Source organism: Pinus tabuliformis, chromosome 3_1 (assembly GCF_031772625.1).
Source record: "Pinus tabuliformis cultivar Carrire ecotype Pingquan chromosome 3_1, CPIR1, whole genome shotgun sequence".
Lineage (NCBI taxonomy): Eukaryota > Viridiplantae > Streptophyta > Pinopsida > Pinales > Pinaceae > Pinus > Pinus tabuliformis.
Window position 1 is genome coordinate 119,632,237 of NC_142301.1, and position 15,643 is coordinate 119,647,879.

General features: G+C 37.4%; 1 protein-coding gene across 4 annotated transcripts in view; it reads left to right on the top strand.

The window, feature by feature from the left end:
- The window catches only part of MGT10 (magnesium (Mg) transporter 10), a 422,030-nt gene that overhangs the window by 233,572 nt on the left and 172,815 nt on the right, over positions 1-15,643 (top strand). For all 4 annotated transcript variants that reach the window (XR_016255682.1, XM_089410877.1, XM_089410876.1 and 1 more), the window contains exon 5: positions 1,507-1,597. Coding sequence is in view for 3 of the 4 variants with exons in the window: in XM_089410877.1 (XP_089267003.1) it covers positions 1,507-1,597 (91 nt within the window). In the remaining variant the exon portion in view is untranslated. The remainder of the gene's footprint in view (positions 1-1,506; positions 1,598-15,643) is intronic.

Sequence of the window (15,643 nt, forward strand, 5' to 3'; positions counted from 1 at the left end):
CCAAATTTAAAGAGAAGGCAAGAAGAAGGAGAAAGCAAAAGGTTGACTACCGTTGACTCAAGGAAGGACTTCATCAAGGGAGCTTTGTGTCTTGGTCTTGGAGTGGTGAATAGGTCAAGTCTCTTGGTCTTGGTATTCGTCAATTGGAATCTCTATAAGAAAAATAATTTGTTCGAGTTTTCCTCTCAAAGAGTGAGAGGTTTTGGTCCTGGTTGATAGTCTATATTCTGTGTCTCTTGTCTCTTTATGGTTTATACATTAGTAGCTGTTTGATGAAGAAGAACACTAATAACCTAAGTAAAAGAAGATCCTAATATAAAGAAGTAAAAAGTATTCACAAGCAGTTACTAATAGAAGAGAAATCACTTAATCTCTATGCCCTAGATTTCTCAATAGGCGTCTGATTGCGAGGGACCATGCACTAAAATATTTTTTACACAAGATATTACAAAATCAACCCTCAAAGGGAGAACACCCATTTGCTATAGACCCTCAAATAATCACCCAATTCTGCGACACAATATGATCTAGTAGACCAAGTGATTTGTAATAAAATAATTTAGCCAAATACCTTAAATTATTCCCAAATCACTTTTACAACAGGCTCAACTAAAAACACTAGGACTCACCTAAGGACTTGTCAATAAATTCCACCCTAGCTTTTGGGTTTAAGGTGGAGGGTTAAACTCTGCTGATTATCCGTGTTTAGAAACACACATAATGCGGTGAGACGAAAAACCTCCTAGGATGAATTCGTTGCCAAAATCATAGGCTTACCTAGGTTATTACATAATAAAACGATCGTACTAGCATCATTTACATTACAATTAGCAGAAATTGGGTTTACAATGACATATGAACCGAATGGCTGATGATTCAAAACTTTGAAAAAATTTGTGCAACTAGTTCCTTGGACTTGTGACAAAATCGGTGCAACACGTATATAGCTGGTAAAACCAACCACTGGAAGGGAATCAATTAAACTTTTGTTAGAATTTCTCTCTCCCAAGTTTAAATTTTGGCAAGCTCAAGGTTACTCTTTCGAATATTAGTATGCTAGTTTTTTGTTAAAGGGGATGTAAATTTTCATCCTAATCTATTTTTCAATCAGCTTTAGGATTTGTATGGTTCTAATTCGGCCCTTTCTTCCTTAATGGATCTTTTCACGGTATTTTTATGGGAATTTGTATAGTTATGAAAAGGCATCATGTATTTACTATTTTCTTTATTTTGTTATCTTTTGGTAATGGTAGTGACGCTGTCCAATTTGAAACCTACCTTTGAAATGCTATTCTTATTGACACATAATTTAATATTTACTATTGTTAGATAAACTTTGATATGGCGTAGTTGTAAGTGTAGTTTCCTTGGCAAAGATTTAAACTTCTTTTCCTATTTATGTATCTTACGATTTACTTTCTTAAATCATATATAGCTTTCTCCTCGTTAGTTAGAAGGAAAATCTGGTTGAATTAATCATAAGTGTTCATTTTGTTTTCTGTGCAGTGAAGGTGGACAAGCCTTCCTTAAGGCTCTCCTGCCTCGTTTGAATCCAAAAAACAACAATGGAGCTCCTACAATGCCATTTGAACTTGAGGTGCATTGTGTTCTATTCTTCATTTTTAATACTTTCACTTAATTACCTCTTAATCCCAATTTCTTAGATGCAGCACAATGTATTGTCTTCTTAGTGTTTGAGCAGATGGAATATTATAATCTACTCTCATGGTCTCATTAGAAGCGTCTGGCCCCATGTACACTAATAATATATTTGTTTTTATCTTTGTTTCCTTGAAGTATACATTTAATAGAGGAACTTAAAGGCATAGGTCTGGTGGCAAGCTTGAAATTATGGTCACGATACAAAGGCAGACTTTCTTTTGTTTTGTTCACTACCTTATAGAGTTATCATTAAGGGAAACATGTGCATGGTAAGCTTTAGCAATATTCCAAAGGTTCAATACACAAGTTAAATGGATGCTAAAATCTTGGCAATATCGATGTTATGGTCCAAATAACCCAACCAGCATAAAATAGAAAGAATAAGTAATGACGTTCCTTGAGAATGATAAAAAAGGTTAATGAATAACAATGCCACTTCAGAATGGTTTCCTTTTTTAAACCTTATGTTTGCAAATACCTCTTGATGACCCCTGAAACTACATCTCCTTGGTATATATAGGAGACAAAGGGTACAATTACAAATAATGAGCCAACCAATAATATCAACAATAATATAACAATAGCAATGCAATGGCCAAAGGCTTAGGAGCTGAACATTCCCTGCCTTTTCCGGCAATCTTTACAATCAATGCTTGATTAGTTGTGGATGCTTATGTATGAACAAATTATTCTTTGAAGCTGCATGTTCTATTGGCAGTTTCTCTCAATAGACGGGGAGTTCTATAATCACTCTTGGCATGTTCTTGCACTTGGTAGGATTTTCTACTTTTGTTGTTCTTATGAATATAGATTTGTTTCTCCCCATGATAATAGTAATTTTTCCAAGAACTTATCCCCAAATGGTACCAAAATTGATTGCTATACATTCTTCTCTGAATCCTCTTCTATCATCTTTCAATCACCACAAACTAATTGTCCAATCAAAAGTTATGATAATTTTGTAAAACCTTGATTTGGGGTTTGCGTTGCTGGCAGACCTTGCACTTGGTACAACTTTGTCAATTATAATATTTTTTGCTAAAAAATTTATACTCTTATATCTCCTTTTCAAGATTCTTCTGACCCCTTACAATTTGGACCTGTTACCACTTAGTTTAGCACCCTTTGTGCAAAGTATTCACTAGGTGACTAGACAAGAGGAACTAGGAAGAGTCATCACTGTCACCTCGGTATTGTCTTCCCTATCTTTAGGATGATCTAAGACCACCGCTATGGGAGCTTTGCTATGTTTTATTCTTCTTATTCTTCTATGACTTATGGATTCCAAATGATGAAGGGGATAATATTCTGTTTTGGTTGGGCTAGAAGTTCCTATGAAAGGAATATGCAGCAAACAGACTTATATTTTTTCTTTCGGAAACACCTCTTTGCTAACACTTGAAATCATTACTTGTATATGTGTCATTACATATTAGAATGAATCAGTTTCAGGCCCATTTTCAGCGTGTTGTCGCACAGATTGTCACGACAATGCTCAGACCGGGGGCTGTCACCCTAATCCCCGATCTCTCCGTTTAAGCTTGTCTCCTGCGCTAAGGGGTGTAGACCCTATGGGATAATGGATGACCAACTGGGGACCGGTTGGGTTGGGAGACACGAGGGGAAACAAGCACTTAATTGATTTTATTAAGTTAATAGACTAGTGCCTTATGAAATAAATGATTAAACGATTATTTATCAAATGTTGCAGAAATATGAACTCATTAACAATCGTTTACCATCAAACAACTCAAACAAAGTTTAACTTTTACCAAATGCGAGATAATCGATAAATGCTCAATGGCTTAACAATATTCTAGCAATTAAAATTTCGAAAGATTAAATGCTTTAAATAACTACGTAATTTTAAATGCTAACCAGAGATCACATTCATGTAGCTAATCTTCAAATGAACATTTAAGCATGTTTAACCACATAAAGAAATCAAAATTTTAGCCTCAACAGGAAAGATATATCGCAAACATGACAAAGCCTTGAGCCAAGACTGAATCTGGCAAAATATTTCCAAAATATATTTTTTATATTTTTAAATAAAACAAGACTAAGCCAGTTGAAATCTAAAAATATGAAACTTAAAAACTAAACTAAATTAAAAGAAACCTTTTTTTATTTTTTGTAAAATTAAATCTAAAATCTAAATAAAACCTAAATCTAATCTAAACTAACTTACATCTAATATATATGAAACAAAATATGAAATAGAATGAAAACTAAATAGAACAAAAGAAAAATTCCAAATCTTTATAATATATATATATATATATTTATTTATTTATATATTTATTTATATTTTTATGTATGTAAATCTAAACAAAATTAAATAAATCTAAAATTAAAACAAAAATTTAGAATCTAAATATCTAAAATCAAAAAAAGAGAATCAAAATCGTAAATTTTAAAATTTACATATGATAAAACTAAAATTAAAATTATCTAACCCTAAAACTATACTTCAAATTTAAAACTAAAACCTAACGATGAAATAGAAATAACCTATCCAAACCTAAAACAAAAAAAATGGAAAATCAAAATGCATAACCCCAAAATCTTACCCACGCATACAATTTCACTGTTTTTGTATGCGTACGTGAGCCTGATGGCAGCAGGAGAGCCGAGCGAAGATGACTGCGTGAGGGCGATTGAAAGACTGCGTGTTTTTTCTTTTTTGTTTGCAAGTTCTCACGGGTTCCCAAGGCCGCGTGGAGCTCGGATGGCGGAAGGAGGAGAGGAGATTCGAATGGGTTCACGGGGTTTACGCTATGCGTGTGCAGGTTTGCAGTGCATTGGTGAAGGAAGACTGCCCATGATTTGGGCAACTCGGTGGCAGAAGGAGATGGATGCGTGGAGCAGCGTGAGGAGAGCAGAGAGCGTATGAGGATGGTGACCAGACGCAGGGAGAGAGGGTTTGAATGCTTGCAGTTTGTAGCAGAGAGGATGAAGGAGAACATGATAAGTATGAGCTGCGTACAGGCAACGTGAAGCTCCAGTAAATGGGCAGCATAAAAGAAAAATTGGCACTACGTAGGGAGGACGCAGGGACTGGAGAAGATTAAGTTGTGCGTTGAAGAAAAATGCAGTGCAATGGCCTCAAGATATGCTTGGTTTTTGGCAGCAATGGTTATGGATGAAGCAGCAATAGAAACTGTGGAACGAAGATGCTGCCTTAAAGGGCTGCGTATAGGCAGCAAAATTACACACAGTTTGGAGGAGACAACACGCAGATGGAGGGGGCAGCGCTGAGTGATGTGACTGCGCAGATTTGCTTCAAAAAAATTCAAAATGCCCCTGCAACACAAAGAAACCCTGAGAAATAGCAAGAAGCTGATCAAACCCTCAGAAATCTTCAGAAAAAACCCTGCAACCTGTAATGGAACGATACACAGCCAGAAAATATATGTATAAAAAACTAAAACCCTACAAACCAGCTACAATTATTTACAGCTTTGTGACTCTACAACAAGCAGATTTGTCAGTAACTCCCAATAATATTTTCAGAATATCAGATTTACTATGAGATACTTCAGAAATCTCTCATGTGATTCAAAAATAAACTTAAAATGTCAGACCCAGAATCGAAACTGGCTGGGCTCTACAAGAAAATTGTAGTGGCCGTACTAAATTAAGAGCCATTACTGAACTGTGAAACTGTATTTAATTGATTTGATGGAGTACTTACCTGATCTGCTACGGCTGTTGCGATGAGGATGCTGCAGAACTTCTCTCGTTACCGAATGACCAAAACCACCCAGCCAAACCGAGTATACCTAGATACTCAATCCAGTATGCTTCTCAACCGATGCATACCGTTCCCCCGTGCCTAGAGACTTCAAAACAAGTAAGGCTCAATAGTTCCGAATTATAAGCAGTATGGGTAAATTTCCTCTCCTTCTTCCTTCAACAGCACTCGGTTCAGTTTTTCCACTCACAGGAAATACAACCTTCCCCATCCATAGGCAAAGAACCCCCCCCCTTTTGGAATCCTCCTTCCTCCCTTTAAATAGCAGAGGCTCCTCCCTCTCTACGCATCTGTTCACCGCCTTTATGGAAGGATAAGATTTTGTTAGGCGGTGGCTGCTTTGTCATGATATCTGCCTTTAATTGAATCAGATCCTCACCATATCGAATGGTGTCATATTAATTATGACAGTTGGTACTTTAATTTATTAAATAGTATAAGACCATGATGATTTTAAATATTACAAATTATTTTATGTTTTATAAAATGTCAAGATTAATCATAAGGTTTATGGGTTTAGTTTTATTAGTACACATTTTGGGTTATATATGTAAACATATGAATAAACTCAACTATATTTCTTACTGAGTGTATATTTCTTCTATTAACGAGAATTAGGTATTTAATTTACACCTTTGATAATTAATTCGTTTATCTTATATTTAGACATTCTCCATGAATAGTCGATATATAGTCGATGTATATATATATATATATATACTAGTGCAATGTATATGATGCATGCATATGTAGCTATCATATGCATGCCTCACATGCATGCTAATATTGCTATGTTGCTCGCGATTTGAGATGGGTTGTTACAAAAATGCTTGCGGGAGTTGGCTGGTTCAGCCGAGAACTTCCCCAAACGCCCACTAATTTTCTCAATAAGGGTTTCCTGCACAGCTCACTTCAACCATCAATAAAGAGGGAAAAAAATATTAAATTCCAGATGCAATGGAGATACCTGCCATTATTTCAGAAATTCTATTACCTTAGATATCATTTTGGGATTCAACTGCGTTAAGTAAGTCATTCACGTATGACCATTTCCATGAGAGGTAGTCGTAACTGACTAATTTCTCATGATTTTTGAATAGTTCACTTAGCACTCATTGCATCGGGTGATGCTCACAGGGGTGAAGAAGTGGGATTGAAACTAGTGAAATGTGGAGAACGAATCACATAGCATCAATCATCACTTCCGGGGCTTGCACCCGGTAACCAGGACTTCCCAGGAGGTCACCCATCCCAGAACTCCTCTGGCTCAAGCGCGCTTAACTGTGGAGTTTTTCCCCACAATCAAGCCCACTTAGCTTGCTACCCCATTTGCAAAACCTTAGCAAGTATTGTGCCTCATGAACCATTCAAGTGGAGATCCCTTGACTCTTTTTGAATTTAAGTATGGGGGTTTACGCAGTGCATTATATTAGATATCATTTTGGGATTCAACTGCGTTAAGTAAGTCATTCACGTATGACCATTTCCATGAGAGGTAGTCGTAACTGACTAATTTCTCATGATTTTTGAATAGTTCACTTAGCACTCATTGCATCGGGTGATGCTCACAGGGGTGAAGAAGTGGGATTGAAACTAGTGAAATGTGGAGAACGAATCACATAGCATCAATCATCACTTCCGGGGCTTGCACCCGGTAACCAGGACTTCCCAGGAGGTCACCCATCCCAGAACTCCTCTGGCTCAAGCGCGCTTAACTGTGGAGTTTTTCCCCACAATCAAGCCCACTTAGCTTGCTACCCCATTTGCAAAACCTTAGCAAGTATTGTGCCTCATGAACCATTCAAGTGGAGATCCCTTGACTCTTTTTGAATTTAAGTATGGGGGTTTACGCAGTGCATTATATTAGATATCATTTTGGGATTCAACTGCGTTAAGTAAGTCATTCACGTATGACCATTTCCATGAGAGGTAGTCGTAACTGACTAATTTCTCATGATTTTTGAATAGTTCACTTAGCACTCATTGCATCGGGTGATGCTCACAGGGGTGAAGAAGTGGGATTGAAACTAGTGAAATGTGGAGAACGAATCACATAGCATCAATCATCACTTCCGGGGCTTGCACCCGGTAACCAGGACTTCCCAGGAGGTCACCCATCCCAGAACTCCTCTGGCTCAAGCGCGCTTAACTGTGGAGTTTTTCCCCACAATCAAGCCCACTTAGCTTGCTACCCCATTTGCAAAACCTTAGCAAGTATTGTGCCTCATGAACCATTCAAGTGGAGATCCCTTGACTCTTTTTGAATTTAAGTATGGGGGTTTACGCAGTGCATTATATTAGATATCATTTTGGGATTCAACTGCGTTAAGTAAGTCATTCACGTATGACCATTTCCATGAGAGGTAGTCGTAACTGACTAATTTCTCATGATTTTTGAATAGTTCACTTAGCACTCATTGCATCGGGTGATGCTCACAGGGGTGAAGAAGTGGGATTGAAACTAGTGAAATGTGGAGAACGAATCACATAGCATCAATCATCACTTCCGGGGCTTGCACCCGGTAACCAGGACTTCCCAGGAGGTCACCCATCCCAGAACTCCTCTGGCTCAAGCGCGCTTAACTGTGGAGTTTTTCCCCACAATCAAGCCCACTTAGCTTGCTACCCCATTTGTAAAACCTTAGCAAGTATTGTGCCTCATGAACCATTCAAGTGGAGATCCCTTGACTCTTTTTGAATTTAAGTATGGGGGTTTACGCAGTGCATTATATTAGATATCATTTTGGGATTCAACTGCGTTAAGTCATTCACGTATGACCATTTCCATGAGAGGTAGTCGTAACTGACTAATTTCTCATGATTTTTGAATAGTTCACTTAGCACTCATTGCATCGGGTGATGCTCACAGGGGTGAAGAACTCCACAGTTAAGCGCACTTGAGCCAGAGGAGTTCTGGGATGGGTGACCTCCTGGGAAGTCCTGGTTACCGGGTGCAAGCCCCGGAAGTGATGATTGATGCTATGTGATTCGTTCTCCACATTTCACTAGTTTCAATCTCACTTCTTCACCCCTGTGAGCATCACCCGATGCAATGAGTGCTAAGTGAACTATTCAAAAATCATGAGAAATTAGTCAGTTACGACTACCTCTCATGGAAATGGTCATACGTGAATGACTTACTTAACGCAGTTGAATCCCAAAATGATATCTAATATAATGCACTGCGTAAACCCCCATACTTAAATTCAAAAAGAGTCAAGGGATCTCCACTTGAATGGTTCATGAGGCACAATACTTGCTAAGGTTTTGCAAATGGGGTAGCAAGCTAAGTGGGCTTGATTGTGGGGAAAAACTCCACAGTTAAGCGCGCTTGAGCCAGAGGAGTTCTGGGATGGGTGACCTCCTGGGAAGTCCTGGTTACCGGGTGCAAGCCCCGGAAGTGATGATTGATGCTATGTGATTCGTTCTCCACATTTCACTAGTTTCAATCCCACTTCTTCACCCCTGTGAGCATCACCCGATGCAATGAGTGCTAAGTGAACTATTCAAAAATCATGAGAAATTAGTCAGTTACGACTACCTCTCATGGAAATGGTCATACGTGAATGACTTACTTAACGCAGTGGAATCCCAAAATGATATCTAATATAATGCACTGCGTAAACCCCCATACTTAAATTCTATTACCATTCAGACCCTAGTAAGTGAATAAGATACTTGTGTTCAACAATACTCTACATCAAGCTATTACTAATGGCTGAAAATAAAATTATGCAGAAAATAACACAGCTCACAGCACTTCAGGAGAGTAACACCAGCAAGATTTCAACCCCATAGTCTTTCTTTATTTTCACCAGAAAAAGTTTACAAGAGAGCTTTCTTCAACACAAGACTCACACATCGAATCTGATCTCAAATGACTCCTAGCACATTTTAAAGGAAAAAATCCCAATGGCTAGTTCGAGTGATCTGTAGGAATTTACAGGGTAAGTTCGTCAGACAGAATACCAAAGGACACTGCTCACAAACAGATCACAGATCAATACACCAGTATTGTTCACGTGCTTAAAACCCTCAAAGAGGGAAACAGTCCACGGCCTGAGCCAACGCGACCACTTCAGGCAATATATTAATAAAAGAATGAAAATTTACATAAGCTTCTCTCATGAACGGTTACCCTACAAATGACCTTCCATGCTCTTTAAATAGAGATCATGGACCAATTGGGTGTTAAGCCACGAATCAAGTGTCGGTAATACCGAGGAGAGAATAAACCGTCGTATCACTACATATCGTGACCGTCATATTGTAAGTTACAAATGTACATAGTAAAGAAACACACTTTACCTAACTCTATACTAGACCAAGTTATACTTAACTACTTCCTATGTGTTGGAATATCCTAACATGATCCATGTCAAAATGATCTCGACCATCGATGAGGATCAAGATATCTTTTAATCTCCTCCGTCGAACTTTTAAATGCATTTTAATATATTAAAAAATTGAAATTCTGCATTTATTTACTCAAAAATTTGACTTATTATTATTTTATTATTATATATATTTTTATTTTTTATTATTATTTTTTTAAATTTTATTTTATTTTATTTTTTATTTTTAATTATTTTTTAAAATTTTATTATTATTTTTATCTATTCTTTAATTTTTTAATTTTTTTAAGTTTTTAATTTTTATTTTTGGATCCTCGAACTTAGCCTTTGGAAAAATCACCTAAGGCCTAGGACTTAGGACTTAGGAGAGGATTAAAACATTTTCTAACCCTCAAGACACTTTATATCATGACTTTTACAATTTTACATCTCAAGGGGGGGAAAACCCATTTGACATAGACCCTCATAGACCACCCAGTTCTACGACCAAATATAATCTAGCAGATCAACGCGCTAGGATTCCCCTAAGATTCTAATGACAAAATTCATTCCGGCTTTGGGGTTAGGTTGAAGGAAAACTCTGCCGATCATGGATCGGTGAGACAAAAAACCTTCCGGAACGTAGATTATCACTAGAAAATTAGGTCCAACTAGGCAATTTACATACATGACTCAGCTTTGCTAAGATTATTTACAATTCACACATGCAGACTGAGTTTACAACATAACATGATTAGGTCGACGATGACTGTCGAATGGCACGGACATGTCGATTAAGCGCTATCCCTTTTGCAGAAAAAACGGGGTATACTGCTATGGGAAGTTGACACGTAGTGGTCAACATCTAGCTCTACTTGGGGACATGTTGCTGCACCGCAGGAATGTGAGAATCCAGAATCTGCATCCACGCAACACAACCAAAAATAAGTAGCATCCATCCAGAAATCATCATATAACATTAAGTACATGAAAGATATAAGCTCTTCATTTATTAACTATCTAGTAACAAGGAAAGTAAATCTAATCCTAAATCAGAAATAAAATGCTAAAATGACAAGGAGTAAGGTTAGAAATACAATACAGAGGATGCCCCTTGGCATCAGATATCATCTTTGAAGAACAACTTGAGCATTTGGCCATTTGCAGGTAGATCAAGTGGTTCACCATCCAATCTGCTCAAGTGGAATGAGTTTGGTCCAACTATATCTCGAATGATGTATGGTCCCAGCCACAAACTGTCGAACTTCTTATGTTTTCCTAGTTTTTCATTCTTGCGATCCCAAAGAAGTACCATATCTCCCACTTGCCAAGATCTAGATAGAGAGGATTTATCAAAGCTTTTCTTAATGTTAGATTGATTTTACATGTAGCATCAAAAGCTGTCCTACGAGCTTCATCTAACTCCACAACTTGATCTATTCTATTCTGAACAACATCTTTATTAGTAGAAAAATGATGGAGTTGATAAGCTAGCAATTTCAGGTGCACAAGTAAGGTTACATCCTAGCCATAAATTAATTCAAAGGGAGATTTACCAGTAGCTTTCTTCTTAGTGATTCTATCTGCCCATAAAGCATACTTGATTTTGCTATCCCATGATCTCTTATTATCTCCTACTATCTTCTTGATAATGGTTATGAGATTCTTGTTACTTGATTCAGCCAAACCATTACCCTGAGGATAGTAATTTGATGAATGAGATAAGATAATGCCATATTTGAAACAGAAAGATGAAAACTTTGAAGAACTAAAAGCCTTGGCATTATCAGTAGTGATCTTAGCAGGGACACCAAATCTAGTAATGATACTATTGTCAATGAAATCCATAATAACCTTTTCAGTGGCATTCTTAGCAGGAATGGCTTCAACCCATTTAGTGAAATAATCCGTAGCATTCAAAATCCATAAATAGCCATTGCTAGAATTTTCATGGAACTTCCCGATGAAGTCTAGACCCCAATGCTGAAAAGGTGCCTCTACAATGACAGGTTGTAGGGGCAGGGCAGCAAGCTTCTATTTCCTAGTGAATAGTTGACAGGCTTGACAATTTCTAACAAACTTATGCACATCAGAAAAAATTGAAGGCCAATAATAACCAGCGCTCAGAATTTTGTGGGCGGTAGTTCTAGCCGCATAATGAACACCACAAAATCCTGAATGAAACTCAGAGATTAATTTCTTGGACTCAATGTCATCAACACACCTAAGCACTATGCCCTCAGGATTTCTCCATCCAAGGCCATCCTTCATAAGGCAATACTTAGTGGCTTTTAGTCTAAGAGTCCTTCTCTTATGAGCAACTAAATGGTTAGGACATGTAAGATTCATCAAGTAATAAACGATGTCCTTGTACCACTCATGCTCTCCTAATCTTTGCAATTCCGGCAAAGATAGATCGCTAAGACAAAACAAACCAAGAGTCTTTTCGTTACTTTCGGTCAACATTTGAGCCAAACCTTGGCCTTTGACTAGCTTAGTGGCTTTGATCTCTAAATCATATTCTTGTATTTTAGTAACCCACCTAGCGCGAGTCCCTAAGCAATCGGTTTGAGTTAATATATCTTTAACAGCAGAATGTGGGACAAAAGCAATGATTTTAGAATAACCCACATAAGTTTTCAAGTGCTTAAGAGACTTGACCAGGGCATAAGCTTGCTTTTCCATGGTATTGTACTTCAATTCAGAATTTTGAAGTGCTCTACTCATGAAAGCAATAGGCTGCTCGTGACCATCTTTATTCTTTTGTAACAGGACACTAGCAATGGTATCTTTGGAAGCGAAAGAAAAAATCATGAAATCCTTGGAATAATCGGGACTAACTAAGAACTCTTGCAATAGCGCATTTGATTTCTTGAAAAGCCTTTTTGCCGTCTTCTTGCCAAACAAATTTTGCATTTTTCTTTAGAAGACTTTGAATAGGCTTGGCTATTTCTGCGTAATTTGGAATAAACCTTCTAAGAAAATTTGTCTTTCCAAGGAAAGACTGAAGGGATTTAAGATTATGAGGAAGAGTAATCTTTTGGATTGCTTCAATTCTTTCAGGATCAATCTTGATTCCATCCTTAGAAATGATATGGCCAAGTAATTTCCCTTCTGTTACTCCAAAAACAGACTTAGCTGGATTCAAAGAAATCCCGTATTCTCTACATCTATCAAAAACCTGCCTAAGATGATTTATATGACTGATACCATCTCTAGAGAATACAGTAAGATCATCTTGGTAAATCTCAATAAATTTTCCGATTAACCCCTTGAAGGCATAATCCATAGCCCTTTGAAATGTAGCCCCAGCGTTGGTTAATCCAAATGGCATTCTAATGTATTCAAAAGTACCCCATGGTGTGGTGAATGTGGTTTTATGACGATCTTCCTTTTTAACCCACACCTGATTGTACCCAGAAAAACCATCTAGCAACGACATCATTCCAGAACCGGTTACTCTTTGCAATAAAGTCTCCATGTTTGGCAAAGGGTAATTATCTTTCTTGCATGCTAGATTAAGGTTTCGAAAATCGACACAAAGCCTTATCGTACCGTTCTTTTTCCTAACAATCACCAGATTTGAACACCATGTTGAATGCCTTGTTTGAGTGATAATTCCTGCTGCAAGCATTTTCGCAAACTCTTTCTGAACCAAAGGGGCTAACTTAGGATTAATCTGCCTAAGTTTCTGGCGAAAGGGTTTAGCATTTTCATCTTTTAAGGGGATAGTATGTTCCATGACATCTTCCCTATAGCCCTTTAATTCATCATAAGAAAAAGCTAAAACATCTCGATATTCGTGAAGTAAATTAGTTAACTTTTTTCTTTCCTCCACACTAGTACCTTTACCAATTTTAACAACCTTCGGGTTCTCATAAGTACCAATGTTTATCTCGAGATATTCGCCTGGGTCCATTTTATTTTCTTCTCTCAACTTCGTGGCATCATGCCGATCAAAATGTTGCTCTAAGGCAACCACATTCCTTGGAGTCGGATTTATGATATGCTCACGTTTTAAAGATCCATCCTGCTTAGAATCTATCCGGAAATCTTCAAACTCATCCAGACTATTAAGAAAACGAATGACTTGTTTTTCATCATTAAAGACTTGCCAATGCTCTGAGTTATCTGGAACAGATGGTCTAAATATTACTTCCATTTTGATCTTATCCTTAATTAGCTCATCAGATAACTGGAAGGTAGTAGCAGCTACGACAAGTTCATCTACCAAACTATTTTGCTCTCTTGGGATAGCTTCGAGGTCAAGGGCATCAAAATGTTCCATAGTATCCCACACAACATTTCGATAATTCCTTAGTCTTTGATTTTTGCATGTGAATTTATTTTTAAGCTGCATGATAATTAAATCAGAATCCCCCTTAATGCTAAGCAACTTAATTTTCAAAGACTTTTCCAATTCAAGACCCAACAATAAAGCCTCATATTCAGCGACATTGTTGGTTGCTTCAAACTCTAATCAATAGGCAAACTTGAAAATGTGATCAAGGGGAGATTTAAGCACTATTCCAACACCCTTACCATGCCTAGACGATGCACCATCAAAGTACATGTACCAAACTCTATCATTGAGATCCTTAATTTTATCATCTAGAGGAATTATGAAATTAGACATGATAGCGTAATTCCTAATGTCAGATTGCTCTTTGATTATCTCGTTGTGAGGTCTCTTAGGATCTTCAACATGGAATTTTCTTTCGGGCTCTCTATTAAGTCTTACAAAACCATCACCTCTAGGAGAAGGAATCATAGCATATGACCAATTCATTTGAATACTTCCTCCTAGATCAGAGGCCCACTTTCTGGATAAAAGCATACCCCAGGCATCAGGCACATCAACAACAACTATATCCATAACAATCATGATGTCTGGGTAAACTGATAGATGAACTTGTAAATCTTTGATCAAACCATGCACTTCAATCTTTTTAGAATCCATGGCACATATATTATAGTAGGGTCTAGAAACTCTTAATTTAAGTTGTTCCATGACCCTTTTAGTCATTACACAAGCTGATGCACTAGAATCCAACATGCAATTATTCAATTTATATCCATTAACTAACAAGGTGATAAAGAAAGGCTGGTGATCTTTGTTATCTGCATCTAAGCTTTGCAAATATATGGGAGCATCGTGATAGTCAACTTCCCGAGTCTTCTGTTGAGAAGTATTTACTTGAGGACCTTGAATAGCTTTTAGTAACTTATCTCTTTGGGAAGGGATTTTAGCAATCTCGGAGACAGGAACCCAGATTTTCGCATTGTTGAACCAACTTCCCAAATCGACATCTAATCCAGAGTTTAAACCAGGGTTAAAAGTTCGAGGGGGAATTTGATTCCCGCTCTGATCTTTATCCCTTCTCTGATAGGTCAAACCTTTATCTCTAGCAATTTCCATGATTTGCTCGGGAGAGGGTTTTTCACCATATAACCTAGCCAAAATGTCATCTTCATTTTCAAGGTTATTTATACTAAAAGCTGATGAAGGATTCATAACGTCACGACTATTTTCCTTGACCTCTATCCAATCATCCATAGACAAAGGAAACTTGTTAGCTACTACATTTATTTGATCACCTGCTCCAAACATTCCATTATCTAAAATTCTTCTAACGATGGGACAAGTGGCCTCTTCATGAAGAGCATCACAAACCCAACAGTAAGGAGGAGCATTATCAACCAAATTAGTTAATGGATTATGAGGTCTCTGCTCACTAGATCGATCCTTCTTTTGCCAATTGTTATTTCTATTATTATTATTCCGAGGTTGGAAATTTTGCATTTGCGCTCTTTCCATTTGGATCAACCTATTTTGCAAAGTAGCTATCTCCTTATTATGATTGATTTCCATGCTTTCGATCTTTTGGAG